The sequence below is a fragment of the Colius striatus genome, chromosome 2 (genome assembly GCF_028858725.1).
Source record: "Colius striatus isolate bColStr4 chromosome 2, bColStr4.1.hap1, whole genome shotgun sequence".
NCBI classification, from domain to species: Eukaryota; Metazoa; Chordata; class Aves; order Coliiformes; family Coliidae; genus Colius; species Colius striatus.
In genome coordinates, this window is record NC_084760.1 from 120,684,946 (window position 1) to 120,711,824 (window position 26,879).

General features: G+C 45.6%; 1 protein-coding gene across 5 annotated transcripts in view; it reads right to left on the reverse strand.

Annotated features, from left to right (window-relative positions):
* The window catches only part of EML6 (EMAP like 6), a 98,179-nt gene that overhangs the window by 4,018 nt on the left and 67,282 nt on the right, over positions 1–26,879 (reverse strand). For 3 of the 5 annotated variants that reach the window (XR_009818149.1, XR_009818150.1, XM_061989329.1), the window contains exons 21-41: positions 25,976–26,117; positions 24,675–24,827; positions 24,269–24,400; positions 22,509–22,597; positions 21,728–21,904; positions 21,417–21,618; positions 21,064–21,190; positions 11,677–11,755; positions 10,368–10,497; positions 9,357–9,455; positions 8,138–8,158; positions 7,544–7,717; positions 6,587–6,795; positions 5,551–5,708; positions 4,813–4,927; positions 4,396–4,584; positions 3,241–3,413; positions 2,514–2,676; positions 1,792–1,895; positions 1,396–1,549; positions 1,202–1,302 (exon numbers count right to left, since the gene is read on the reverse strand). Coding sequence is in view for 3 of the 5 variants with exons in the window: in XM_061989329.1 (XP_061845313.1) it covers positions 1,202–1,302; positions 1,396–1,549; positions 1,792–1,895; positions 2,514–2,676; positions 3,241–3,413; positions 4,396–4,584; positions 4,813–4,927; positions 5,551–5,708; positions 6,587–6,795; positions 7,544–7,717; positions 8,138–8,158; positions 9,357–9,455; positions 10,368–10,497; positions 11,677–11,755; positions 21,064–21,190; positions 21,417–21,618; positions 21,728–21,904; positions 22,509–22,597; positions 24,269–24,400; positions 24,675–24,827; positions 25,976–26,117 (2,891 nt within the window). In the remaining 2 variants the exon portion in view is untranslated. Of the gene's footprint in view, positions 1–1,201; positions 1,303–1,395; positions 1,550–1,791; positions 1,896–2,513; positions 2,677–3,240; positions 3,414–4,395; positions 4,585–4,812; positions 4,928–5,550; positions 5,709–6,586; positions 6,796–7,543; positions 7,718–8,137; positions 8,159–9,356; positions 9,456–10,367; positions 10,498–11,676; positions 11,756–21,063; positions 21,191–21,416; positions 21,619–21,727; positions 21,905–22,508; positions 22,598–24,268; positions 24,401–24,674; positions 24,828–25,975; positions 26,118–26,879 lie in introns of those variants that run through there. The other 2 variants (XM_061989331.1, XM_061989332.1) reach the window with 2 other exon arrangements.

A 26,879-nucleotide genomic window follows, 5' to 3' on the forward strand; every position in this document is an offset into this window, starting at 1 on the left:
AATCTGAAGGACACATCTTGTGCCATGAGAGGAGAGTTGAGCTGAACAAATGGAATGTAGCACCAGAATCACAGCATGGTCAGGGTCGGAAGGGACCTCCAAAGATCATCCAGTCCAACCCACCTGCTAAAGCAGGAGCATCTAGATCAGGTCACACAGGAGGGTTCCAGGCCTCCAGAGATGGAGCCTCCACACCCTCCCTGGGCAGCCTGGGCCAGAGCTCCAGTGTCTGTGCTGTAGGCACTGCAGGCTGGGGGGAGCCCAGTGCCACGAGACATACTGCAGTATTTCCTTTTCTCCTTCTACAGAAGATGTGCAGTCTCATTCACTGGCAAAAATGACTCAGTCCTGCAGACCCTGGGTTATATTTTTCCTGCTGAGTAAGCAGTTACAAACACCTGGTTCTTGACAGATGCTTCACAACACTCCTGTGACAATTTCTCCCCTTTCCTTTCCTGTGCTGTTGCTTTTCAGTTTCTCTAGTTCTCTTTTTAAAAGGTTTGTCACAGTTTGTGCTTAACCAGCTGTAGTACTTTTTTATTCCTTGCCTTGCTGCTCCCTGTGTTGCTTGACAGCAGTGTCCTCTCAGCAGGGCTGGAAACTCACATAGACCTGGGGATGAGAGGGCACACACACACACACACAGAGACACACACACACACACACACTCCTCCCTAAGGAAAAACCAGCCACCCCAGAACCACCCTGACACAAGCTGAAGGCACTTTTTGAGAAGCCTCCTGTTACTTGAAATGTCTTTCTAAATCTGTCTATCCTCCTGTTGAGCTGGAATTGCCGTCCTGGGCAGGAGCTGCTCGGTTATTTTTGTGTGACTGACACCCCCAGCAGCTGTCTGTCCCATCTACATGCTCTGCAGTCACACCAAGTGGCTCCTGGGCCGGTTGCTGGAGCTCCTTCAGGTGTTACGAGTGCCTCTGGCTGCCCAGAGTCCCCGAGGTGGGTGCTGGCCCCTGCAGGCCCAGGCCCTGGGGACAGATGCCTGCTCACTGGGGAAGCCCCACTGGGAGCTGGTGGGTGCAGCAGAGGTGACCCTGGGACCGGTGCAGTTCCAGAGGAAGAAAACCGAGCTAAAACATCACACACCAGCAGGTTTCGATGCACACGGGGTGGGCTGAGAAAGGGGTTCAGTGCATTCCTGTGGGTGGGCACAGAGGGCTGATCACCTGGAGCCAGCAGTTACCTGCAGTCGTCTCCTCCCGTGCTGACAACGTACTTGTCATCATGAGAGAAGCGGATGTTGGTGACGTGCGCCGAGTGCCCAAAGTACCGCTTGTGTTTGGCCTGGGGGGGGAAGGACAGAAGATCAGGGGCACAACCGCCCTGGGAGTGGGGACAGACCTCCCATCCCCAGCTGGGGGACATCCTGCCACTTACAAATTTTTCTGTGCACGGGAAATCGAAGAGTTTGACCAGCCCAAAGTCGTCGCCAGTGACGATGTTGAGGCCGGCGTGGGTCACGCTCGCACAGTTCACGTCGGCTTTATCCGCGTTGCGCGGCCAAATCCCCATCACTTCGTCTCCTAGAATGCTGTTCCAAAACCAGGTTCAACACCAGTGTTACACCATGAGACTTGCCACTGCTCCCTCCCACAGTGCTGGACAGCAACACAGCACAGCCATCAACATCCCTCTAGCTCACCGCACCCAACGCGATCGCACCGCAGGAACGCTCTCGTTTGGTGGCACTCTCCAGAGCTGTTTGTGTGCTGTGACTGGGGTCTTGTACCACACCCGTCCCCCATCAGGCAGAAATGCTGTTGGGTGTTTTACCTTGTCCAGGTGGCCCAGGTGATCTTCTCTATGAAGGCAGGATCTGTTATTTGCTTTCCGAGCGGCACCTCGTGAACCTGCCGCTTGTAGGCACCCGTCGATACCTGAGAGCAGGAAAGGAGAAAGCTCCCAGCTTTGCCAGAAACACATCCTTTCCTTCATTTCTAAGATTCCCAGCAATAAAAGCCACAAGAGGTGTTACTGGGAAATAAACACCTTGGGATACAAGTTCTTTCTTCTCACTAGCTGCAATATCTTACACACAATACGAAGCAACATCAGTGTTTCAGGAAGGCTGAACGAGGTGCTGATACAGCTCCCTCTGGTTCTATACTCTCTAGTTTCAGCTATCACAGGCACCCCAGCCCAGAGCAAAGGAGAACTGTTTTCCCTAACAGCTCTGATCCACAGTTGCTCTCAGTGTTGTAACCATTTCCCTGAAATGAGAAGGCTTTGCCTTTAGCACCCTGCTCATCTTCTCAGGGGACGGCCAGAGAGGCAGAACCCAGGGGGAAGACCTAAATGCTTAGAAAGGACTTGAAAAACAGCTCCATAAACATCCTAAAGGCAATCTGAGTTTTCTGGCCTACCTCAGAAGATTTGGGGACACCTGGAAGTTGAGCATTACCTTGGAAAGCCTCCCTCACCCATTCTGCCTTGTCATTGTGTCAACATGCAAGTCACAGCAAATACCAACCACCCTGGGTGTACCTGAGACTTACCTGAATGTACCTGCTGTCTGCTGAGAAATCCATCTGGATGACAAAGCTTGCAATGTCCTTGCAGTAGCCTATTCGGTTGAGGGTTGTACCTTGAGTGAGGTCATAGAAATCTACAGTATGCTCTTGGGAGCCTACTGCCAAAAACCTGTTATCTGGGCTGATCCTAGACAGCAAAACATGGAGTGGGGATATCATTGACTGTTTCTATGTCAGACTTTTTGCTTCTCATTGCAGGAGAACAAATTTCTTTTACTGGAAAACAAGAAAAACCTTCTACCAATACCAAGATTGAATCCAAACCACACCTTGATGCTTAATAGAGGGGAAGGAGGGAGGGTACTGTATGTGGTTAATATTGCACTTGCTTTAGAGTAACTAATCCTCTGGGAGGAAGCAACAGGAGTGGCAATTTTAGAATGTCCAATAGTCTTGATTCCCACAGTCACAGCTCCTCAGTGTACAAATTGCTAGTTACATGCAAGTGGATGCAACAGAGCTCATCACAAGGGAAAAGGCATGTGGTGTGGAAGGTACAGCAGCTCTAGCGACACATGAATAAGAGCTGTAGCTATACCTAAAGCCACCAGTTGGCCAGTGAATGCATTTCACACAGATTTCAACAGTTCTGGAGTTACAAAGGAGTCTGGAAATCAACCTGGAGCTTGCTGGGCTTCTTCCCGAGGAAGGGCTGTGTGTTTAGAGGCCGTGCACTGTGCCTCTGCCATACCTGATATCCTGAATCGCAGACTTCCTATCCCGCTTCTTGCCCCAAACCTTCAGGCTGTTCACAAGCAAAATGATGAACTCTCCATTCTTCATGCCAATGGCAACCATCTCCCCATCAGGGCTGTAGGCAGCACACCTTGCTGGGTGACCCAGGCTCACCTTGTTCAGCAGTTTCTGTGGGAACAGCAGCAACAGGCTCAGACCTCCCCTGGACAGAACTATCAGGCAAAGGGAAAGCTCCAGGCACAGAGTCACTGACTGAAAACAAACTGTCTGTATTCCCTCTCAAATCAGACATTTCACATCCAGACCCCCATCCCACCAGGCACATGTCACACACCAGCCTTCAAAAGAAAGGTGGAATTCAGATGGGAGACTCCTGTTTGTGACCATCTTGTTGTGAGGTGACCTCCAGGTTTTACAGCAGAATGGATGTTATTTAGCAGAAAAGGCTGAAAAATCCAGAGCAAGTTTGTGCCAGTTATTTGCTCTGTGAAATCATACCAGAATGCTCTTCATTTTCACTTAGCTGTTTGTTATAATGTACTCATTTGCCTCAGGTAACCTCCTTCTGAAAACACTGAGCTAGGCTGCCAGGAGCACAAACCTCTGTGGGATTGTTTTATGAGTGTTTAGTCTATTTGGGTTTTTTCCCCATGGCTGCTGTTACACAGTGTGACTTGGGGGAAAATCCTGAACTACACGTGAGCAACATGCTTGGTTCTAAAGGAGGAGGAGTGGTGCTGGCCACTAGGGCAGGCTTGTCATTAGTCTGCCTGAGCCAGCAACAGGACAGTCTGTGTCACCCATCTGCCAGCATGGAATTAAAGTGCTGCCTTAATCCACACCAGCCTGTCCTTCAGATCAAAATGAGCAATGTACAGTAAGAGACACTCCTTTGGCTCCAGTGCTTCTAGATACCTGCTCTTCTCTGCAAATGGCTTGTTTTTGGGAAGAGCAGCACCCTCCTTCACCAAGGACTCACCTTTTCACATCACCACACAGCAAGAGAAACAAGAACCATCCCCAAAGAGAAGAACCAGGCCCCTCTCTGTCCGTGGCTGCCCTGAGGTGTGCTGGGAGCTGCCACAGCCTGCAGCTGGCTGTGTGAAAGGGTCCTTTTGCACCAGAAACTTTTAGGTTCAGCCATACTCACTTTGTCAGACAGGTCCCAGATCCTTGCTGTCCCATCGTTACTTGCAGAGATAAAGATGTCTTTGGAGGGGTGAGTTGCCAAGCCCCAGATTTCTCCTTCCATGTGACAGTCAATCAGCAAGTTTGAAGCAGCATTTTTTTCTCCTACTTCAAGGATTTCTCCATCTTTTGTTCCCACTAAAATCTTCCCCTGTTTGTGGCCAAAAAAGAGAAGGAGAGATGTCAGCAGGACAGACAGGATCCCTCAGTGGCTAAGTGCCCATGGATGGCAGGAACAGCTCATCCCCATCTCTACCACACCTTCAAAAGAAGGACAAAGTCTGATGCTGTCACATGGAGACACGGCAGCACGTTCTCCAGGCAGGCAGCCAGGGCCTGCTGCTGCTCCCCCTGCCCAGTCCAGCTCCCTGCAGCTCACCTTTCCCCGGCAGACGGAGCGCACGCACTCGATGAGCTGCCCCGTCTCCAGCTGGAACGCCCGGCACCGCTTCATCTCCTGATCCCACAGCTTTACAGCTCCCCCTTCCTTGGTGCTGAGAACAAGTGTGTTGTGTTACCCAGATGTCTCCATGTGCACAGGCCACCACAAATCCCACCTGTCAATCCCATCAGGGTTTTTCTGATTCAATAATAGAACATACACTGAGTCATTTCTCCTGCACCTACAGACCCCTCACTGTCATGCACTGGGAGTGAATAATACACATTGAGATGCTGACACACTTCAGATTCTAAACCTGCTCTCCTCTCACTTAATCTCGAGTTCTCATCACCGAGATAAGCTTGGCAAACAAGTTACTTCCAGTAAGCCAAAGAACTCACTGATCAGAGAGTCCCTGCTGGGAGAGGGGGTCTGGATTTTGACAGAACCCCACTTACGGCAGGAGCTCAGGCACCAAAGAGCTTCTGCAGGTGTTCATGGCCATCACTGGTTTGAGGTTCAGTGCATCCTTTGCTCAGCAGGTGCATTCCTGGGACCCTGCAGTCCCCTGTTTACTCGTCCTTCTCTTACCAAGACACTTGGGCAGCTTCAGTAACATTTAGCTGGAAGCTGCCCCAGCACGTGCCATTTCTGGCTGGGAAGCACTGTGTGTGCCTAGGGTAATGGATTCAAACAACAAAGAGACTCCTGTGAGGGACAGAAGTTATGTCTTACGGCCTCTCCTTCCCTCCTGTGACGATGAGCCCGTCGCGCAGCGTCGTGTACATGGTGAACACGGGCCCGGTGTGAGCCTTCGCCACCAGCCGAATCAGAAAGTGATCCTTCCACACATAGACGTCTCCATTGATGGCACCAGTAAACGTCAGGTTGTTCTGCAACAAACACCAACGACTTCTGATGGAACAAACACCTCTGCATTTGTGTCCAGCTTGAGGTAAAGTCCCTCCAGCTGCCAAATTTCCTGACAGAAATCAACTGTGCAGTGGGTGTAGGAACTGAAACCAGCTGCACTGACACGGTGGGTTTCGGTGTTTGAAGTGGTTGAAATCCACACCCTCACCATTTTAAAAATCACTTTAGGGGTCTCAGTGGCATTACATTGCTCCTGTTTGGAATAATGCCACCAGAACTGAGAGAATATTGAACATTTCTTGAGTGACAAAGTCACTTGTTTGGGCCCGAGAATGAGGATTTGGGCGCCCAGATTGATACATTTCACACCTTAGCACTGTTGTCCAGGGAGGATCATTAGGAGTGAGAGGCTTCTCTGAGTTGGTGATTTGATGATTTATGCTTAACCTTTGCAAAGGTCATTTCTGCAGGGTTTCTGGATGGAGCAGAAGGTGTTTCAGACCATCACAGTCATGCTGCTGTTGCACTGTTCATATGCAGTGCTTTCCTTAACTGTGAAGCCTAAAGCACAGCGTCAGCCTCCCTTAGTGAGAGCGTTCCACACCATCCCCATTAGCTGGATCCCTAGCTCTTGTCATACTGTTTGTTAGCAGGAAAAAGGCTGCAGAGCCTACACACAAATAGCAACGTGCCATTTTTCTAAGCTAGTCACCAAAGTGCTGAATAACTAACAAAGTCCAAACCAAAAGCCACGGCAGCTGATGCTGTAGGTATGTGCTAACAAAAAATGTCCACTCCCACAGAAACCCAACCCTGCTTAGAGGTACACGAGGATCTAAAGGCATGCAAGCCTCCCAAGAAAGGGTTAAGCAATAAGCAAGAGCTTGCTTTTACTCACAGCTCCAAAGGCAACAGAAAGCATGGTCTGCATTTTGGCATCTTCCATGGAACCAATGACTCCTTTCTTGTAAAGCAAAGCGCTGCCAGCCAACGTCCAGAACTTCATGTGCTTCACCCCAACAGACACAAACTGAGTGTCTGAGTCTGGGCGGAACTCTACCACAAAGATCCTCTCCAGGTGTCCTCCCCTGCTGGCAATTTTAGCTCCTGTTTGCATCAGGAAAGGATAAAAAGAAAGCTAAATTGGCCTGCAGGATTCAGCTCTGATACAACAGTGTAAACTATATTGACCTGGTGTTGGATTAGAGAACCGTGTCCCAGATGCTGAAAGCTAAGCAGAGCCCAACATTACTGAGGGTCCCAAACATCCCAATTCACACAACCTGGAAGGTCCTTGATTGCATCCCACAGCTTTAGGAAATGAGATTTAGGTCTTGGTGGCATGATTTGTCTCCTTGGTCAGTGAAATAACACAGAAGTCGTAGGTGAGGTGCTGAAGGATATGGTTTAGGTCAGTGGTGCGCTTGGCCGCCTGAGGCGAGTGTTGGAACCAAACTGAGTCTGTTCTGTTCTAAGTACCATCTGGTGAAACATCTAATGAGCTGAAATCCCTTCCCATCTGCAGCCTGGGGATGGTGATTCCTGTCTGGAAATGACTTCCCAAAGGCCCATCTATGGCACAGAATTTCAAGCTCCAGTATTTGAGGAAGAAAACAAAAATCCTTAATGCAATTTCACATTAAACAACCATTTTTCCTTCAGTTACCTCTATCTACAGTTGAAATAAAAACCTACTTCTCTTAAGCATGTTTACTCTCACTTGGCTCTCTCCTTTAACTGATATTGTGACTTGAGGAGCCTCAATACCCAGAGTAACACCACAAATCTGTTCCCAAAAGCACATCAGGGCCCAGGGTTCTGTTCAGCTGAGGGAACACGATTCTCCCCGAGTTACCTTCCTGCCACCTCCACACTGTGATAGTGTGTTCTGGATCCACTCCCACCGAAACCAGCAGCTTGCCAGTGGCACTGAAGTTCACGTAGTTGACCCCTTTGGCATGGAAGCAACGTAGCATTGAAACCGTTTGCTTACTCATGGCGTCCCAGATGTGGATTGTGGGAGTTGTACCTAGGTGCAAAAAGATGTGTTAGAAGAGAATTAATTCAGGCATTTTTTTCAAGAGCATCCAAACCTAAACAGACACTCAGGAGCTGGGGGGGGACTGTTGTGTTTCAGGATTGACACTACTCAAGAAGGAAATCAATCATAAGAGCTCGCTGCCATGGTTTGACACGACTGCCTCTTCTGGTAAGGGGGAAGGGGCTGTAAAGATGGCTCCTGTCAAACCATGACACAAAACACTGGGGGGAAAAAAAAGCATTGTACCTCGTGGAGACAAATTCTAAAGGAACAACAGAACATCGATGGAGAAGCTCATGCAAAAGAAACTGTCTGTGGATGTCTGGCTTGTATCCGCAGCTCACACAGATACAACACGGGAACGTGACACGTGGACATGGCACAAAGGCACACAGGAATCAGCCTTACCTGGGAATTCTGTCATATCACCTGCATTGGGAGAGCAATGGCAAATGAGGAAGCACCAAGGGAAAACAATAGGTGAAATAAGTCATGTTTCTAATGCTGAAGTGCCAGCATCAGCACCAGAAGGAAGAAAACCAAATCAAAACCTTGGCAATGGGGATGGATTAAACCAACAAAACCAATAAGCAGGAATATTGTTGAACTTCTTTGGGTATATTGGGGCTTTTATACACAAATATTGCAACAATATTTAGTACTTGGGAGTTTTAAGAATGGTGTTTAAAAGAAATGCTAAAGACATGCAGGTTTACAAACTTATTAACAGTGAAATGAATCTGTAGTTACACCAAAATCAGAAACACTGGCTTCATGGGCTCTCAGAGACAGACTAGGACAAGGGCCTTTACAGTCCCTTTTCTGTCACAGGAATCGGTGTTGTGGCCTGGAGCTCTGACAAGAGGCAGAACCTGGGTGTTTACTGGAGGCTCCACCTGAAGCAGCAGCACTGGGGAGCTGGGAGAGGTGGTTTGTTGAGGTGTTCATGAGCCACCCTTTTCCTGCCCCTGTCCAGTTACTCATTCCAGTGGGTGGGGACCGGAGTCTCCCTCCAGACTCACACCGTTATCCATGACCATCATGAAGCTGGTTCAAGTGAAAAGCAATGAATCCTCCTCAAAGCTCAGAGGGAGCCTTCCTGCACTTCCCACCCACTTCACCCCTGCAGAAGGTACCAGGGAACCTCAGAGGACCCTCCATGCAAACAACAAACATGTGAACACAGTTTCACAACTCCCCCTTACGCATGTCACAACCTCTGTCGAGATTTCACTCTCTTTCTCCCCTTTTCCCTACAGCTTTGGTACATCTGGTACAGGACATTTGCATTACTGTGTTGGCACTGCTATGCATTTTACTGCTAAATTAGTGCCTCAGACAGAGGAAGGAAGAGGGGACTCCAGAAATCCTACACTTACAGATTCAGTTTATCAAGGCCTGCTCTCTGAAATACGGTTACAATGAGCTCTAAAACCCAGTGGCTCACAATCAGAGATCAAACTGGAATCCTAAGAATATCCTGAAGCTTGATCACTCCTTTTCAAGAACAAGTTTGAGGACAGTAACACTGATGTGTCCTGCTAAAATTCCTACCAGAAAAGCCCAAAATATATCAGTGCCTCTGGTGGTTTTTGAGTAAACCTTTGTTATATGGAGAGTCACCTACCGATCTGGCTGGTGGCCACAATGTTCTTATACTTGGGGTGCTGATTCACAGTCAGGCAGAGAATGTCATCTGTGTGCTCCAGGTAGAAGCTCTGACTACCTAATAAAATGCAAACAAGCTTTTATTCCCAGCAGTATTGCAGAAAGCCCCACCACTGAAGCAAAGAGGACACCAGCAGCCGGTTGCTCCACTCGTGCTGCGTTCTCAGGGGATGGATGGGGGTAGGGCCACGGCTGCTCTGCTCTCCTTCCCCTTACCAAATGCACCAGAAACAGCCATGAACATCTACAGGCAGATAAAAGCAATATTTGGTACACCAGCTATGTCCAGGGAACCACAATCATCCTGTAGCCACCTCTAAGTGCAAGAAAAGGCAAAACTGGCAAGGGCAGGGCCCAGGTTTCCCAGCAAATGGAAGCAGCCAGTGAGCAGCTCAGTGGAGAGCTGCAGCCCTGTGCAGTCTGTGCTTTGCAATCTCCTCCCGAGGGAAAGGCCCATAGAGAACAGATGGAACTGTGCTTCCCAGCTCCAGGGGTCAGGGGTTGTGCAGGGCTGGAGGCCCCAAAGGTCCCCAGATGTGACAGGGACTATTTCTGCCCCTTTCAGAGAGCGACGTGCTCACACTGCGTGGCATCAAAACGTACCCTTCCCTGCGCTGTCCCGTGGCTAAAACAACTCCAAAGGAGCAGTAACATCCATTGCTTGAAACATTTTTGGGGGCACTAGTCATTTCATAAGCCAGGCTGTCTCCTCTGCAAAGTCACCCCTGCATCTTCAGTGTGGATTTTAGCAAGGCACAACTCCAGAAGCTGAGCAGAAGCGTCCTGGCAGAATGTCACACTCGCTGTAAAGAACAGGGTGGCTCTGTGGGACGACCTGAACTGTCCCTTTCATCCAACAGCCATCACAACATTCATTTGCATTAATTATCAAGGTGCAACATGTGAGAAAGTTAGAGGAATGTGAAAAGGCTCAGACTTTCAGTCAGAAACACTGAACTTGTGCGATTACCAGTAGAGAGATTTTGAACTATGCCTGCTGCAGCTGTGTGGAAAATAATGTCGGCCCCGTCGTTCAGGTAGTGAAGGTTGTTGCGACAATCAAATCCTCTGTATCCAAAAACATGGTCTAAAGCCAGCTCCTGGTCAAATAAAATGACACAGAAAGAGTAAGGGTGAAATGAAAGAAGAAACAAGGAGAGCACAGAGATCACACATGCACAGCTCTGAAGTAATTACACAAATGTGTTGGAGAGGCAGTAGTGGAGTTCTGCAGCAATTCATCAGCCATCCCTGCTCTTCTGCTACTTGGTTGAGGCACAACGTTCTCACTGACTATCTACAACTCTGTTATTACTCAATCAAAGCACTAGGTTTATATTATTAAATCATTCATCTGCTTTGTGTCTGTACATTTCCATTCAAACTATATTCAACTTACAAAAGAGGTCCAGTTTCACTCACCTTCCCATCACTTTAATATCTCTGCAGGGTATCAGCTATTTGCAAATCTCTTCTCCTTTGAGAGCCTCCAAAAATCATTCTCCTAAACTAGCAATCTTTACCAGACCAAGCTCTGACCTTACAGTGCTAATAAGAAGCAAAAGGCAGGCTGTAAGTTATTCTATAATTAACACATTAATCAGAAGTGTATTTTCAGCTTACAATAAGCAGCTGCCACGGGAATTTCCTTCAGAAAAACACCAATGGCTAAAGCAGTGTTGTTAAAGTTGCTTTGATACCCCAGAACACAGCTTTAATGCATCTGTCCTGAGCACAATTACAGCTTCAGTGGAACAATGTGAACTTCATTGACAGATCAAGCAGTTGCTACAAGAGCTCAGCACAGATCACCAAATAGTCCTTGCTCAGCACTTCCATGATGTGCAAATTCAAAGAGGTTGTTGAGAGGCCCTACAGTTTGGGGGAAAAGGTGTGTTCCACAGTCAATGAGCAAATCCCACCACTCCAGCTCCCACACTTGATTTTGCATGTGTGGAAGTGCAGTTTCTGCCCACATTTCCCTCAGGGCTGGGTTTGAGTGTGGGCTGGCTGTGGGTCCATGTACACTTTAGCTCTACCTGCCCTTCAAAGAAAGACACAAAGCTTGTCTTTGGAGAGAGTTGATGCAAGACCCTGAATCTGAGCCCTTTTCTGACAGGGGTTGCTGCCCATCACACCTTCTGGTATTTGCCACCAGAGCTGAAAGCACTTTCTAGACATTTCTTCTGTTCTACCTACAGAAGACTTCAACTGCCCTCAAAACACAGATGAATTTCACTTATTGCTTCTAAAGCCAAGGAGAAAGTATTAAGCCTCACCTCAACCAGTTTCTTTTTCTTGCTGACATTGTTCTTTTGCAGTTTCTCAGGCTGAGGAGCAGCTCTGCTAACTGGTGGCCTGAAGCAAACATGGAAAGAACACAATCAACATGTTTGAAAGGAAAATGACACCTTTATAACCACAGAATGTGTTTTGTAGGTGAGCAGCAAAGTGGCCACTTGCAGCTCTAGGATCTTAAAGCCCAGCTTGTTTTGGGGCTGTTCCATAAACTGACTGAACTCAGATGCATTTTGCTGGGAAGGGCAGGAGTGGCATTGATGTAGGTTTGGTGGGTGGTAGAACAGAGCAGCACACAGCAATGCTGTTTGGTAAAGTCATAGTTATTTAAATCCATGGGAAAAACCTCTAATACTTAATTGCAGTAAATTGCTCCTTTCAGAAATGATCTGAAAGACTTTCTACAGCTGGCAGTTGAGCCTTCCCCAGCCTCAAAACCTTGACATGACTATCAAAATCTTCTCAAAAACCATACTAGGGATACAACAATTACATTTTAAATTGTCCAAGTCATCCATCCCTGTGAACTGAACAGACACCAAGGCCAGCAAAGCATTCTTATATCATTACAGTTGCTAAAGCAGCTGAAAGACAAATGCAGAACACAGACTGAAACAACACTTGGTTTGTGCAAATGGCCTTTGGAGACAGATCATCTTCCCTGCTGCCCCTGGACTCGATCCTGCCGAGACATGGAGGCATAAACCTGAGAGGAGCAGAGAAAACTCAACCTCTCCAAGTACCTGACCCTACAAAACCAACTACCTGCTGCACAGGCTGTGCTTTAGATGGCAGTTGTGTTAATCTGAGCATGACCACTCTCCCTTTCTGCTGACAGAAATTCCCAAGGGCTCGTTCTAACCCTGGCAGCAGCAGAATGGAGCCATAACACTGCCCTGGACTGCTGCAGGAACTAGTCCATAGGAACCTGCCCCAGATGCTTTGTCCTGTTTGATCACAGTTTACTTAGAAAATTGGTCCTGACAGGAGACTGGGGCAGAAGTGGTGATGGCAGAAGGACACAACCAGGTATTCTGGTTAAATGCTTCCTCCTAAACACCCCTGTTAATGATACAAAAAGCCCTCCAATGCATGCTTTGTAACTCCAACTGCAGATTCTGGGACAGGGTTCAACAACAGTGGGGTTCTGCAAGTAAGAACTCACTCGATTTAATAAACACTGGAATTTGAAAAGCATTCCCCTGGTTTGGGGTTTCAGAAAGGTGCAAACTTGATACACATTAAATGTGCTGAGAGAATTAGATTGGCTTTGTCCTCATCCTGTAGCTGCCATTAATTCTCATTTTGCACAAATTAATTGCAGAAGAGTGGAATCACTTTTGCTTTTAGTTTTCTCCTCTGGAAGGGATTTAAGACACCAGCTGACGAAAGGCACAGCTACAACACTCATTGCTACACAGCTAGAACACTTCTTGCAGGACTGAGTAGCACAAACATGGGAGCTGGAGAGAGGACAGAACAAAGCTGGAGGTAAACAAACTAACCCACTTCTCAAGCAAACAATCAAACTCACTAACAAAGTACATCAGCAGGTGATCTTGTGACACGAAAAGAGTGAAAGTTACCTTGATCCCCTTGTAAGCAGCAAACAAAGCCAAGTAAGAAACTTAATACAGTTCAGGAGCACTTCTGACCACTTTACTCATGCACAAGCGTTTTGAATTGACCAGTCATTCCTTTGTGGCACACAACATGCTGCTCAAGCACGCCAGCAAGAACTAAAACAGAAATTAAAGAGTGCACCAGTCTACAAACTGGGAAACATTGTACCCTGGCAGCCCTGAGAGGCTGAGCTGAAGAGCCTCCAGGACAGAGGGAAATAAAGGAAGCTGCAGCCACGCGTCCTGCAGACTTCACACTGAAGGAGAACGTGATTCCACGGGCTTGTTTATTTTCAGGTGCCTGACAGGGATGGAGACTGGGAGAAACTTGACAGTCTCATAAGCACTGTGGAGCATTTCACACAATGGGTGCTTGTTTTCTACCCTAGCTCAGCCTGCAATTTAGCCTCCTAATTGTTCAGTGCAGGCCAGCTTCCTTGCGGGGAGGGGACAGCTTGTCCTGTTTTGTTCACGGGGAAACAAGTTCCTTTCTTTTCTGGGCAAGTGGTGGATGGAGTCAGGTTATGTAAGGGCCAGTGGTAATTGGGCTGAGCAGTAGTGCAGTCACCAGTGGAGAAGGGGTGGAGGAAATCATTATGAAACTTAATTCTCTTACAGAATGCAATCATTATGCGATGCTAGAACAGCAAAAGCCATTCCAGCCCAGATTTACTGAGGGGTTTGAGGCAGCACTTGTGAAAACAACCACTATTTTCTTGTATGCTTCCTGCTCTTTTTTCTGTTTTAGTGTAACTTCAGAATGGATCAGTTTCACATTTCTTTACCTAGGAACACCACTTCAAGTTTATGACAAAGCCAAGCAGAGAACACTACCACTATGACACGACTGATAGGCACTAGATTGTAAGCGTGAGCTTTAACTTGGAAACACACACACACACACTTTATCTATTGACAGTACAAACACAAATGTTGTGTGCATTCATATATACATGTGCATGTATATATCCACACACGTATGCATTCATTGCCACCTTATCACCTCGGTGAAACAAACGTCAAGCAGCAGACTCTCTGTCATTTTAACACATCTGTGGCTACACTGATTGGATACATCAGATGGCAGTATCAAGACATTTGCACTGCAGCAGATGACACACATTTACCCTTCTTGACCTGGGTGCTCTACATTGGACACTCACAGCCATCTGTGCTTTTTCTGTGCTGTGTTGTTAGTACTTACTTGACAATTCCCTGCCTCCAAAGGAAAGCAAGTTAAAACACAATACAAGCATTAACGGTTTCTTTCCAGTAACTTAAAATAAATGGGCTTATGTTAGGTTATGGGATGAGCGAGTTCCAGAAAGGTGAGAGTCAGACATAAGAGGGCTTTCAGTTCCTTAGATACTGTGAATACAGCAAATAAAACCCCCTGTTACTGAGGAGCATCCTGATGATTTGCTTACACCAGTACACACCAATCAGCCAGGTAACTCCAGATTCAACCTGACAAAATCTCTCCCCCCACCCTCTTTCCCAGCCTTCAAAGCAGAAAGTAACAAGGGGCAAGTGACAGCTCATTCCCTCTTGCCTAAACAAGAAGGCTGTCTAAAATTGGCCATGGCTGCTGAGTGGGAAGAGAAGCCTAATCACGGGTGAACACACACAACACAGAGTAACAGGCAGACGTGTTAAGAGCTGGGCAGGGGGAGAGGCAATGGGGTTTTGGAAAAGTGAGGTACTTTGAGGGACAAAAGGGGTGTGATCTTAGAGAACAGGACCGGGGAGGGGGATGGGAGAGAAGTCAGATCTGCTTAGGCAGAAAATAAGGGAGATTAAAAACAGGCTCCAAACTGTTACGATAAGTTATACGGGACAGGGACAGCCAACTCATGTTTTCAGAGCACATGGTGTAATTGCTCTCTGCTGGGTCTTCAGAAATAACATGGTGTGAAAGCAACAATGAGGCTTGGACGAAAGTGTCCTGACAGGTGGGCCCAGCAGCAATGGGTAGTGAAGCAGCTGAAGAGGGTCCCAGTGGGGACTAACGTGGGCATTCAGACAGCCACGGGCTGGGGAGGGAACGGACTGGGAAGCTGCACAAAAATAAAACCCAGCAGGATTGCTCCCAAGAAGAGAAAGCAAGGATCAAAGACAGGTAAGTTGATCCACTCCTGGTGGGTTTGGTCAAGAGAGATTTGATTTGAGGTTTAAAAGAAGTGGTACTGTTCATTGCACAAAATAATGCAGAAGCAGCGTGTGAAAGTAGCTGTTTCCTTACACCTCCAGCAGGTGCCAGGAGGAGTGGCTCTAAGTGTCCTCAAACTGCTGCACAGCTGCAGCTTCAAGAAGCCATTCAAAGATTTTGTGACTTCTAGACCCTTGACTCTTCCCAGCTCAACACACACAGGAGTTTCACACACAGGTTTTCCCACTGTTCCTTTCTCCTTTCCGTTTTGTAGCTAACACGAGACAACAAAACAGTACTCGATGGGAAAACATTCCTCTCTCTGATGCAGTGGATCAAAGCAAAGCTGAAAGAAAACTAGAGGGAAATATCAATTGTCATCTAAATGATTTTTTAACAGAATAGCAGTGGAAAAGCCTCAGCACAGTTTCAGGACTTCTGATTTTGCATGTATGCTGATGCACTCTTTAAAAAAGCCCAGAGGTGTTGCAGAGCACGGGGTGCTGACAGCCATTTTCAGGGTTGCTCATTCTAGTTGTCTCCAAATGTGGAACAAGCAGGAAAGCAGATTAGTAAAAGGGAAATTTCTGAATGAAATCTGAAGGCCTTTGTTTTTTTTTTTTTAAGAAGTTCATTGTTCTAAACATCTTGTAAAGCTGTAAAATGTCTACTGTATGCAGGCTGGCCCTATGGCAGCGACATCTGCCACCCCTAACTGCACAGACAGGGCTGGCTGGAAGATCCCTCAGCCCCCTTGGCCAAAGCCAGCCTCAAGGCACACACTGCAACATGCCTTAGGCAAAACCTGAATTTCTGGTTGGGCTACAAAGTTTGGAACATCTCAGGTAATGAGACTTCAGGATTCTACCAGGGCATCAGAATCAACCCAGCTGGGGCATATTCTGGACGATCTCTGTCTTGGGTTCCTCTCTGGGTCTGTTACCATGTTTGAGAGGCAAAGTCATTTCTATTTGTTTTGTTATTCCTTGCATACCCTCTGACATATTTTGAAGCTGTGCTCCTTGTATAAGTAAAAATGTCCAACCAGTAGTATGGAGGAGAATTTTTGGGCTGGAGGTTAAATATAACAGGCAGATAAAATAGCATCCTTCCCAGAAACAAATCTCTTTGGATCCCTTCTGGACTCCAACCCACAGAAAACCCTCATAAAAAGATGTGTATTTTGCATCAGCCTTGGTGCAGAGAGAGCTCAAGTTCAGAGAGAGAAATGCTGGTGACACGTTGTGTGCTGTGATGGTAGTGGCATCCCTCCATTCCACAGCCACTCAGTGGCACAGAAATGAGAAAGGCCTCTGGGCCAGCATTGTGCTGACCTGTGGGAGAAGCCAGAGTGACTCAGAGTTCAGTAGGTTGGCAGGGACTGTAAAAACTACCCAGTCACAACGTGTTCAAGCCTCGGGGCCAGCTGTGATAAAACCAGCATGCTGCCAAATGCACTTAGGATGCATTAACTTGATGTGATGCTATTGTGAAAGTGAATATTCCAAAGAATGCTACTCAAACTGCAGGTTTCTGCTGAAGAAAGCCCAAAGTTATTCTCTCCACCCCAGATACTTGGTTTTCCAGATACATTTGTAACAGTTCCCACCTACACAGATTCACATTCAAAGCTTTTATGCTGCACACCCAGGAGTGTGCATGTAAAAGGACAGGGACCATTTTTGTAACCATATGTCTAATAATTCTGTTGATGGTACAAAGGCTTGTGCCCCACTGTAGGAGCTATTTGGAAAGCCTGTAGGACTGAGCTCACGTTGGAAAGAAAGAGATCATCAAAAGAATAATATTTGAAGAGAGAAAATCCAACTCCTGATCTCCTTCAACTTCTCTTTGTCAGGACATATGCTTACAAACGATGCATAACAGCACACCTGAGAACAGGCTCCAAGACACAGGACTCAGGGGAAGGGAGACAGGCCAGTATGGCAAGAAAACAGAAAACCAGACAAACATGCTAATGCTGCTTTTTGTTTCCTACACGTTCAATCTGCTTTAAAGGGTTTTCCATCACCAGGGATACTACAAGAGTTTTCAGTTTATGTGGTCTCATGCAAATCAAGCTAAAGGAAAGCTGCAAAGGTGGGATAGATGTCAGTGGTTAGTAGAATGCAAAATGCAAACACATCTCTGTCCTTTGTATTAGTAACATCAATCCAATCTCCAGGCAAGCCTGTGTTTCTCATCACATAAAATCTTTGCCAGTTTCAGTGGTCCTGGTTCAAAAGTTAGCCCTTGTCTGAGCTGAAGCACAACTCCTGTGTGACACACAGAATAGCTTACAATTGTCCTGGATTGTCTGGGACAGTTCCACCAGTGACCAAGTGGTCCCGTGGTGTGGGAGCACTGCTCTTGGAGCTCCCGCACCGCAAGACTGCTCCTGCAGCACCTCTCACTGCCACCCTGCTTCTGTGCCACACAGGCAAAGCACAGAAGAGGATGCCAGAGGAGCAGAAAAGGAGAGAAAAATAAGGGTGAGTGGGGAGGATAGGACAGACATGGAAAGGGAGAAGAAGAAAAACAAGAAGGTGGAGAGAGGAGAGAGAAACAAGAATAAATTAATTTTCTTAACCAAATGCATTAACTAACTGCATTAATCAAACTTAACTAATACAACTGCAACACGTTAAACCTGTTCCTCAGCCTCATCTCTCCTCTGACTTTTCCATCTCAAAGCTGTAACTGCTGACAGAAACAGTAAATCCTGGGTGCCCCCCAAAAATACCAGACCACTATTTACTTTAAATCCTGCAAGTAAAATCTATCATGTAACTTCCATGTTCCCCCAAGGTATTTGCAGAGCCATTACTTTCATTATGTAAACGAACAAGGAAAAGCACATTTGATAAAGGGGTTTCATGTCTTGTTTTCTAACAAAAGACCATAACATTATCCCCAACTTTTGGTTGGTTTTGCCCTTTATAATCATTTTCCCCACCCACTTTGCTTAGGGGTACAATACCCTGCAGATCTGGAGACTAGAAAGAAGGAAAAAGATAAGAAGAAAGCTTAAAACCTTCTTCTGTGCTCTCTTCAGTCTAAAACTTGTTATGGGATAGATTATTTCTTCAAATAGGCTACAATATTCTATTTTCACCTACAATTAATGACTGGAGAGACTCTTATGGAAACGGGAGGCAACCTCACTGCAGAGGAGGTGTCTACCCATGGAATTGTGCCCAGCAGCTATAAACAGAGTGGGCAGTGTGGAAACATGAGAGGAGCTTCCAGCTTCAGCTTTGTAACGTTGGGTAGCACAAAGCATCCCTGTGTCAGAGACGAGCAGTGTCAGCAGGAAACCTGCTTCCTCAGGTCTTACGATGCCCTGAGTTGAGTTGCAGATGTTATGATTTACTAAAAAGGCTGAAACAGGCAAAGTGGCTGTTCATTTCAGGGAGTGCCTTTCTCCTCCACAGCAACGCTGCAGGTTCAGCTCAATGAGTTTATTAGAGCTGAGAATGTGGATGGACTCAGAAGCTGGAAAGCCTGAAGTGTGCACGGCAGACTGCGAGACTCCTTAGAAGCAGAGTACTTGCTTGCATCAGCCAGCAGACCCCTGGCCAGGGTTCACAGAGAGCCAGCTTCCTAGGGACCCAAAAGGACTGAGGAGATTGTTACTCCTGCATTGAAAATAGTGATGAAAAGCTGTCCAAGAGACTGATTGCTTATGCTCATCTTGTTGGTAATTCACTGGTGCAAAACAACTCTAAGCCCAGCTTAATTAGTCAATTAAATTCACTCTACAGTTGCTTTTTCATCATCAAAGCAGCTTTTTCTTTTTGCAGCAGGGTTTCTGGTGGAAAACATCTGGCCATTGTACTATTGGCATTTGTTATTTCATGTGTAATAGTTATTCACCAAAAAGGATCTATTTTTTCCTCCTTTCCCTCAACCTCCAATCATTCATGTTTCTTGGATAATACACGGTGCCTTTCCATAGAAAAATGGAAGAACAAAGACCTTGTATGAGTCAGTGAGAAAATGGAAAGAGATCTCCTTGAAAGAAGGGGAGAAGAAATGGTTATGGTCCAACTTTTTTTGAACAATCAGTTATCCTCCTGCTACACCTTTCTGTTAAAATGCTGTGGTGAGAAAAATAAGAGGGGTGCAACAGTTTTCTCCTTATCTCTCATACCCAACAGTTGTTCTTCCAGTCAAATACCAACTGCAAAATTATTACTTGTGTTCTGCCCATGATGTTCACACCACTGCAATTCCTGAGAGCTTTAGAAACATAAAACTATCTCTTTTCAAAGTACACCAAGAGATTAGGAACTATTACTAGCTCCATTTTCTCTCTGACAAACCGAGGAGATTTCAAGCCACTAATTTTTTGGTAGTCAAGTAAAAGAGCCTCAGACCTTTATCTGTTCAGTGTAACTCTGTGTTACATGTTTGCTCAAGGAACTGCTGAAACCATCTCCACTTGCAGCTGGGAGGGTGCAGTTTCTCTGCAGAGTCAGCTGGACTCTCTCAGCTGACAGCAGGAAAGGAGTGACACAATGATACAGAGCCAGAGGCTGCCTGTTTGCCAGCCCTCCCCAGGCAGCGCTGTGGCAGAGGCAGGAAAAGCAGCAAGGCAGCTCTCCCCTGGCTCCCCAGCACTCTCTCTTGCCACCCTGGCCTCTCCCTATACCCAGCTCTCATATCTCTGGCAGGTGGGCAGCAGGGATCCTTCCTTCTGCCGGCCCTGAGGACTCTGTATGCTGTCTCTAACTAGGGCAGGATCCCTGCGGGAGAACAGCATCCTGTCACACCACTGGTATTGGTACTACTCCAGTGTCCTGGGGAAAGTGAGGGCAAACAAGGCAGCTTAAACTCTTTCTGTGGGTTAACCCACAGCAGACCCCTTTGTCAGTGCCCAGCAACAGGCAAAAGCAACAACACTCATGATAAAGGAATGACTACTTATAAACTCCGTCAGAAGAGACTGTGTGGGTTCAGAGCTGAGGCATCAGCTGGAGTCACAGCTGTGGATGCAGAGTTCCAGATTACAGAGGGGAGCGTGTTTTGCTGGTTAAAGACATTCCTGTCCTGTCCCAGAGTTCTTAGTCACCTGCTCCTCTAGGTCTGTTTCCCTGGATGTCCCCTCTTATCCTGAGCTCTTACCTCTTTCCTCTACACTTCTCTCCAACACTATGCTCCTTCCTGATGACCTTTCTCTTCTGAATAATTCACCCCAAGGCCCATGGGAAATTTCAGTTTTCACAGTAACAACCTGACACAATTATAAGCCACTGAAAATCTTTCAGAGAAAACATGTCCAGAAGCCTTAACTAGAGAGCAGTTAGGAGCTGTCCCTACCACAAGCACCCTCCTGCACACACACACACAGCTACACGGAGCCCTGAGGGAGGAAATCAGCTGCTTGTGCCACAGTGGAAGAGAACACACCAGTCACAGGTGTTTCACATGCACACATTTCTCTCCATCACATGAACATGTTGTACCCTGTGAACACCATTTAAAATGTGAATTTCAGAATTCCTGCCTTATTTTCTAAGGACTAATTTCAGTTGAAAGCAAAGAGATGAGAAGAACGCGATGTACCTTTGGAAATCAGTGTCTCAGTGACATACCTCTCTTCTACTGAAACCTCCTTCAGCTGTTGATGGGGTTTTGTCCCTTCCATTTCTCGGATGCTTACTGCATAGATCTTAGTGGTATAGTCAATTGCTTTTTCTCTTGCAACATCACTATCATAACCTTAGAAAAATAAAACATAACATAAACCAAACGACCCTGGTTTCGTGGAGGAAGAGCAGAAAACAAGATCTGCACCAATAAAAGGAAGGAAACAAATCCTACTGAGCTCTCCCTACACTAAACTTTAGCATATCAAAGCTTCTTGCCCACTTCAAGTTAAATGCCTGGGAGTGTCTCTGTGGAAAGAAGACTAAATTAAAGATGCGTTTTATACCATCCTTTTTACCTCCATCTTCTTCTGCATCTGTGTCTGATTCTTCACTGTCAACCAGCTTACTCTCCTGAATGCCCAAAAATTCTCTGGTCCAGATCATCAAAGCTGTGTCAGCACCACCTACAGTCAGCAGCACGGAATCATTGTGCAGCCACCTCACGTTGGTCACCTGTGCGCTGTGACCCACATACTTCTTGAACTTGGCATGTTGGCCCTGCAGCACAAAGAATTGGCACGGTAGGAGTCTGACATGTCACCAACACTGTCTGCCTTAGTTTCTGGCCTTGTGCAGTTTCTAGTCACAAAATGAACACTCTTATTACCTTCACTGGATATGAAAAAAGCTTCACAAAACCAAAATCATCTCCTGTAGCTAAGAGCGTTCCGTCCTTTGTCAGGCTGGCTGCGTTTACCACCGTGACATCGCTGTGCATCGGCCAAATTCCTTCACAAGTAGGACCCAGAACACACGTCCAAGTATCCCACTCGATCTTCTCTATCTGCAATCAAAGATTCCCCCAAAGAAGTCATCTTAACACACATTCAATACACACTGATGTAACAAGTACAGTTTGCTATGCTTGGTATTAACTTGATTAGTGGTTTTAGGTGGTGTTCCTGTCAATACAAATTGCATACCTCCATCAAAAGGCTTAAAACAGTAAGCATTCCCTCTTTCCCAAGGTACAGCATGATTTGGATACACATATCCTTAAGGATTTTTTGTCAATTTGTAGAAGAATTATGTGTCACAATAACCAGGATGGGGACAAGGCAGGCCATGCTGCTGGGTTATAACCTGTCTGCACGTTGGTTGCACAGAGCATGAGGGACTGCTCAGGAGAGGGGACTGTGGGAAACCACTGCCATTAAACAAACAACAAGAAATTAAGAGATACAAACAGGAACTTGCAAGTTCTACCACTTACAAATGCTAGGAAAGACACTGTACAGAATGATTAAATAACTCTAATTCTAGCCACTGTAAATGCAGTATTTTAAAAGGAAAAAAACCGATACCATTTGAAGACAAAATATGTTACTTGTCAACAGTCCAGCAAAGCAACTTTCACAGTAAAAATATCCAGTAAGCGTAATTCGTACCTCAGCAACTCTTATAATATGCCTTTTCCCCCTTGGTGCTTCAAAAAATAGTTGTTCTTTGGCACCAGAATTGACTTGCAATAACTTCCCTGGATATGAAATAAGAGTTTATTATGAATCTTATTCATGACTGTGAATATTATGAACTTTCTTTTGATTGAGTGAAGAGATTTCTGGGGGTAAGCTAAGAAATTCCCCTCCAGAGAGTTATTCAGAGCAAAAACAAAGCAGATGCCTGGAATCACTCTCATAAGAATTCTATACTCCCAATTCACTGCAGAAGTATCTTAAAGATATCAGCCATTATGCTTAAGTTCTCATCTTGCAGCAGAACACTTGCTTCTGATAGGAAACACGTTGCCTGTTTTCATCATGCTGAGATAATGGCAAGTGAAAAAAAATGATTTAAAATGTGTATGCTATCAATTCTGTTAATTTTCACATCAATCCTGCAAGACATCTTTGCTTCAAGGGCAAAGCATTCTAAGCTCTTGTCTATTTTGCACTGCCTATCAGGCATGTAGGCCAGGTACACACCAAATTGCCCTTGGATCTGAGGTTTGTCACACTCAGACCAGTACTAGGATGTTACAAAGACAATCCTGTATGCAATTGACACTGTGCCAGCAAGTATTTGTGCATGAAAACATTAAAAGATGCTTTAAAACATAGTTTTGCAGCATTTCTGATGTAAGGGAATGAAAGCATTTTCTGGATTTCTCAGATTAACAACTGCTGTAAGAGATCCTGTGGGGATTTATTATCATAGAAGCAGTCCTACAGTACAGAAGCTGCTTCACTGCCAGGGAAAGTGCTCTCTCCCTCGAGATTACTGACCAATATGAACTTGTACAGTTCCAGTGTTGCTGGTTTTTTGACTGAGCATCTTGTCTTCTGTTACATGAGCTCGATTCAGTCTGTTGGAACCACTGACAACAAGTGCAACATGGGACTACAGTAGTATCAGGCCCTTCCTATCTGACCCGTGTAGGAGAGGTCATACAATTCAGGATGGGAATCCTTTCCATCTAGTAGCTCAGTTAGGGTTTCCAATAAACATCATTTAGGGCACAAAGAGTGCACATGTGACATCCAAGAACTGGCTACAGCAGATACACAGGTACTATCAGACAAATTGCTGGTAGCATGTTAACAACGATAAGGTTTGTCAGGCACCTGGTGCCAGCTCAAGGATGGCCCCCAGAGCCGAATGCTTTCTAAAGGGAGGTTAGCTCCTGTTGTTATGGAGCTTGTACCACACTTGGGCCCTGGCACAACAGAGGAAAGCAGGCTCAGACACACAGGTGTTTCCACACAGAATCGTATTAGGTCAGGGAAGGCTTATTTGCACGAGCTCATTATCCATCCTGCTAGATGTAATTAGTTGTGACAATAAAGCTCTCTAACTTCCTTGCTGTGACTGCCATGTCATGCTCAGCAAAGAAGAAAGGAAAATGGATGCAGAAGGTGGAAAAATGTGCCATGCACTACAACACTATGAAAAGAAAAGCTGGATTATGTACATAAGTGACACTTTAATCATGTGTTGTCAGCAGCGAAGCACCATGTACTCTGGTACAAATGCTACGAGCCAGGATGAATCCCACAAATGCAATTGCACTGAACCCATATGGTGCTTGATGTTGAGAACTCATTTGCATCAGTAGTTACAGTTTATCTTAGTAACTGGTATGAGAACGGTTTCCTGATAATCCATTTTATAGGCATTTCAAATCTGTATCTCTTGTCAAACATTTTACCTCTTGAGTCCCAGTCGATGTGTGTGATGTAGCTGGATGCACCTTTACAAATGCCAACTCTTTTGCTGGTAAGTACATTGTAAATATCTACAAAGTTATCGTGGGAAGCCACAGCCAGGTACTTTCCTGATTCTGGAAAGAGGAGACGCTGATGTTACTAAAGGTCTACGTGTTATCAGTATTTCTGTTATGCATTTTAATTACTGTTGTGCATCCAAAGGCACCAGGGGCATCCAGATGCTGGGGCCCATTATGCCAGGCTGAATATAACCCTACATAACTGTGACCTATGTGCTTCATGCATTTAAAAGGCAGCCTACCTTCTGAACATCCAACCTGCTGTCTAGGGGACAAAAACAAACTCAAAAGGTAAACACTGCTCTTTCACCTTATTATCACATTTTACCTCGGGAAAACTTTATGTCTGAGATCATTTCCTTTCTGTGGTGAAAAGAGACCATGTCTTCCACAGTGTCAGCATTTACCACCAGAAAACTCCCATCATTCAAGCCCACGGCCAAGGCTTTCCCATCAGGAGAAAAGGCACAGCATCGTCCTCCTGCAAAAGAACATGGGAAGGAGTTCTTCAGGTTTCCAAACTAGGGATTGAGAAAACCACCACAAAAACTGTAACTGAAAGGTTTTTACATCAAGTATATACTTTTAAAATAGCCTTGTTATTTATTAAAGCAAATGAACCATAGCCCTCCTATCACATATGTTTTACTAAACGGGAATGCACCCTCTCTATAGGCTGTTCCTGAGTGGACAAACGTGATGTGATCCATCTTGATACAGGTCTAGGTGTAAATACTATCTTCCAACTACATTATGAACACCCCAAGGATGGAAATAAGGAAAATATAAGAACAATATCCTCCCCTCCCCCCCCTCCCCCAGATGGAAAATTCAAAGGCTCATTTTGGGCAGCATTTCAGTCATTGAAAGTATCTTTGTTATACGATTGAGTAAAGGTTCCTTTCAGGTGGGGTACATTTAACAGAGGTGGACTACACTTCCTCCAATTACTTTTTGCCTCAGTATTAGTTGTGACCATACTCTCTGATATAACTATCCTCATCCACCCCTGAGTTCAGCTCTGCAAAGCATTTGACTGGTTTCCCTCAGAGTTCCTGTGCTCTGGATCTGTCACTGAAATGAAGCGTGTTGGATTTACACCATAACATTTCCTGAAGGATATCGATGAGTAAATGAAGAGTAATTTTGAGGAGGCAGTATTTCAACAGAGCTCATCTAATTTTATACAGAGGACAGGAAAACTGTTCACTTTCAGAGAAGTTGGTAGAACGTTCATATTGCCACTGAGGCTCGTTGTGGTCAAGATGCAGAATATTTTACAGTTGTCTTTATAAGGACACTTTTTAACATCAGCAACAAATATGCTAGCTTTAAGCACTCTTAGGAAGGGAAAGGAATCTGAGGTCAACTCATTCAATCAGAGGAAACCAGACTGAAGTTCATTTTCTTATTATTCATTACAATAGATTATGGTCCTTTTTCTTGCTGTCCTCTTCATTGACTTGACATATGCCAAAGACAATTTACTTCCCATCCTTCCAATTTCTTAATGACTGTGTCTTCTTCTTACCTAATTAATGCCTGTGATACACACTGGAAGCAAAGAGGGAACTGTCTCAGAAATACAGCATCATTACCATCACAGAAAATGGCCAAAATGAGAGTTACCTTTTTTGAGCTTCCTCACTGCCAGCATGCGGTGCTGGGACGAGAGCTCCCAGATTCGGAGTGTTTTATCATCACTCACTGTGGCGCACACAGGCAAGAGAGGATGAGCTGCCAAGCCCCAGACTTCTCCTTCCATATGTCCCTAAAAGAAATCATGTAATATAAGAGAAAAAATAATGCATTTGGATTTATGTCCTATCACTTGCCCTGCCTCCTTCATCAAGTCTCAGGCAAAAAGGCTTTCACCATCTCCCCTCAGAAGCTTTCCACGTTCAAAGAGACCCAAATGTCTGACAAACATCAAAAACACACTTTCACAGTCTCCTCCTCCACTGCTGCTAGCTTAACTCATATTCTTCCAAAGGCTCTCTCTTCCAGACTTCACATGAGCAGGAAATTGTTCTGCCTGAAACAAGACTTTATCCTGAAATCCTAATATGGGCTAATCTGCCTTCAAGGTTTATGTACCCTTTTAGATCCCAACATACACTGAGCTACTTCCTTTAATCTTTCCTCAGAATTCAGTTTTCAGACTTTTCAATCAAGTTATTGCTTTTTCCACATTCCCTTCACCTCGCATCCAGCATGCTGGCACTGCACTTCAAGGTTAAATCACTTCTTACTATTCTCAGTCTGGAGTTCAGTTTGGCAACTGGCCTTTTTGTTGAAGTGGAAAAATACCACTAAAAGAAAAAGGGGAGGAACTGTCTTGACCTCTTGATTAAACATTGGGTATTTCCTACTTTGGCTCAGGCTGATACATGCAAGCCTGGAATTTAAGATGGATGACAAATTTAACATTTCACCAGGAAACTCACAGAAGTTGGTTGATTTTAAGGTAATTTCTACTATCTTGCAAGCTCAGTCTTCATGTGAAGGGAACTATATTAGCATGAGATTGCCA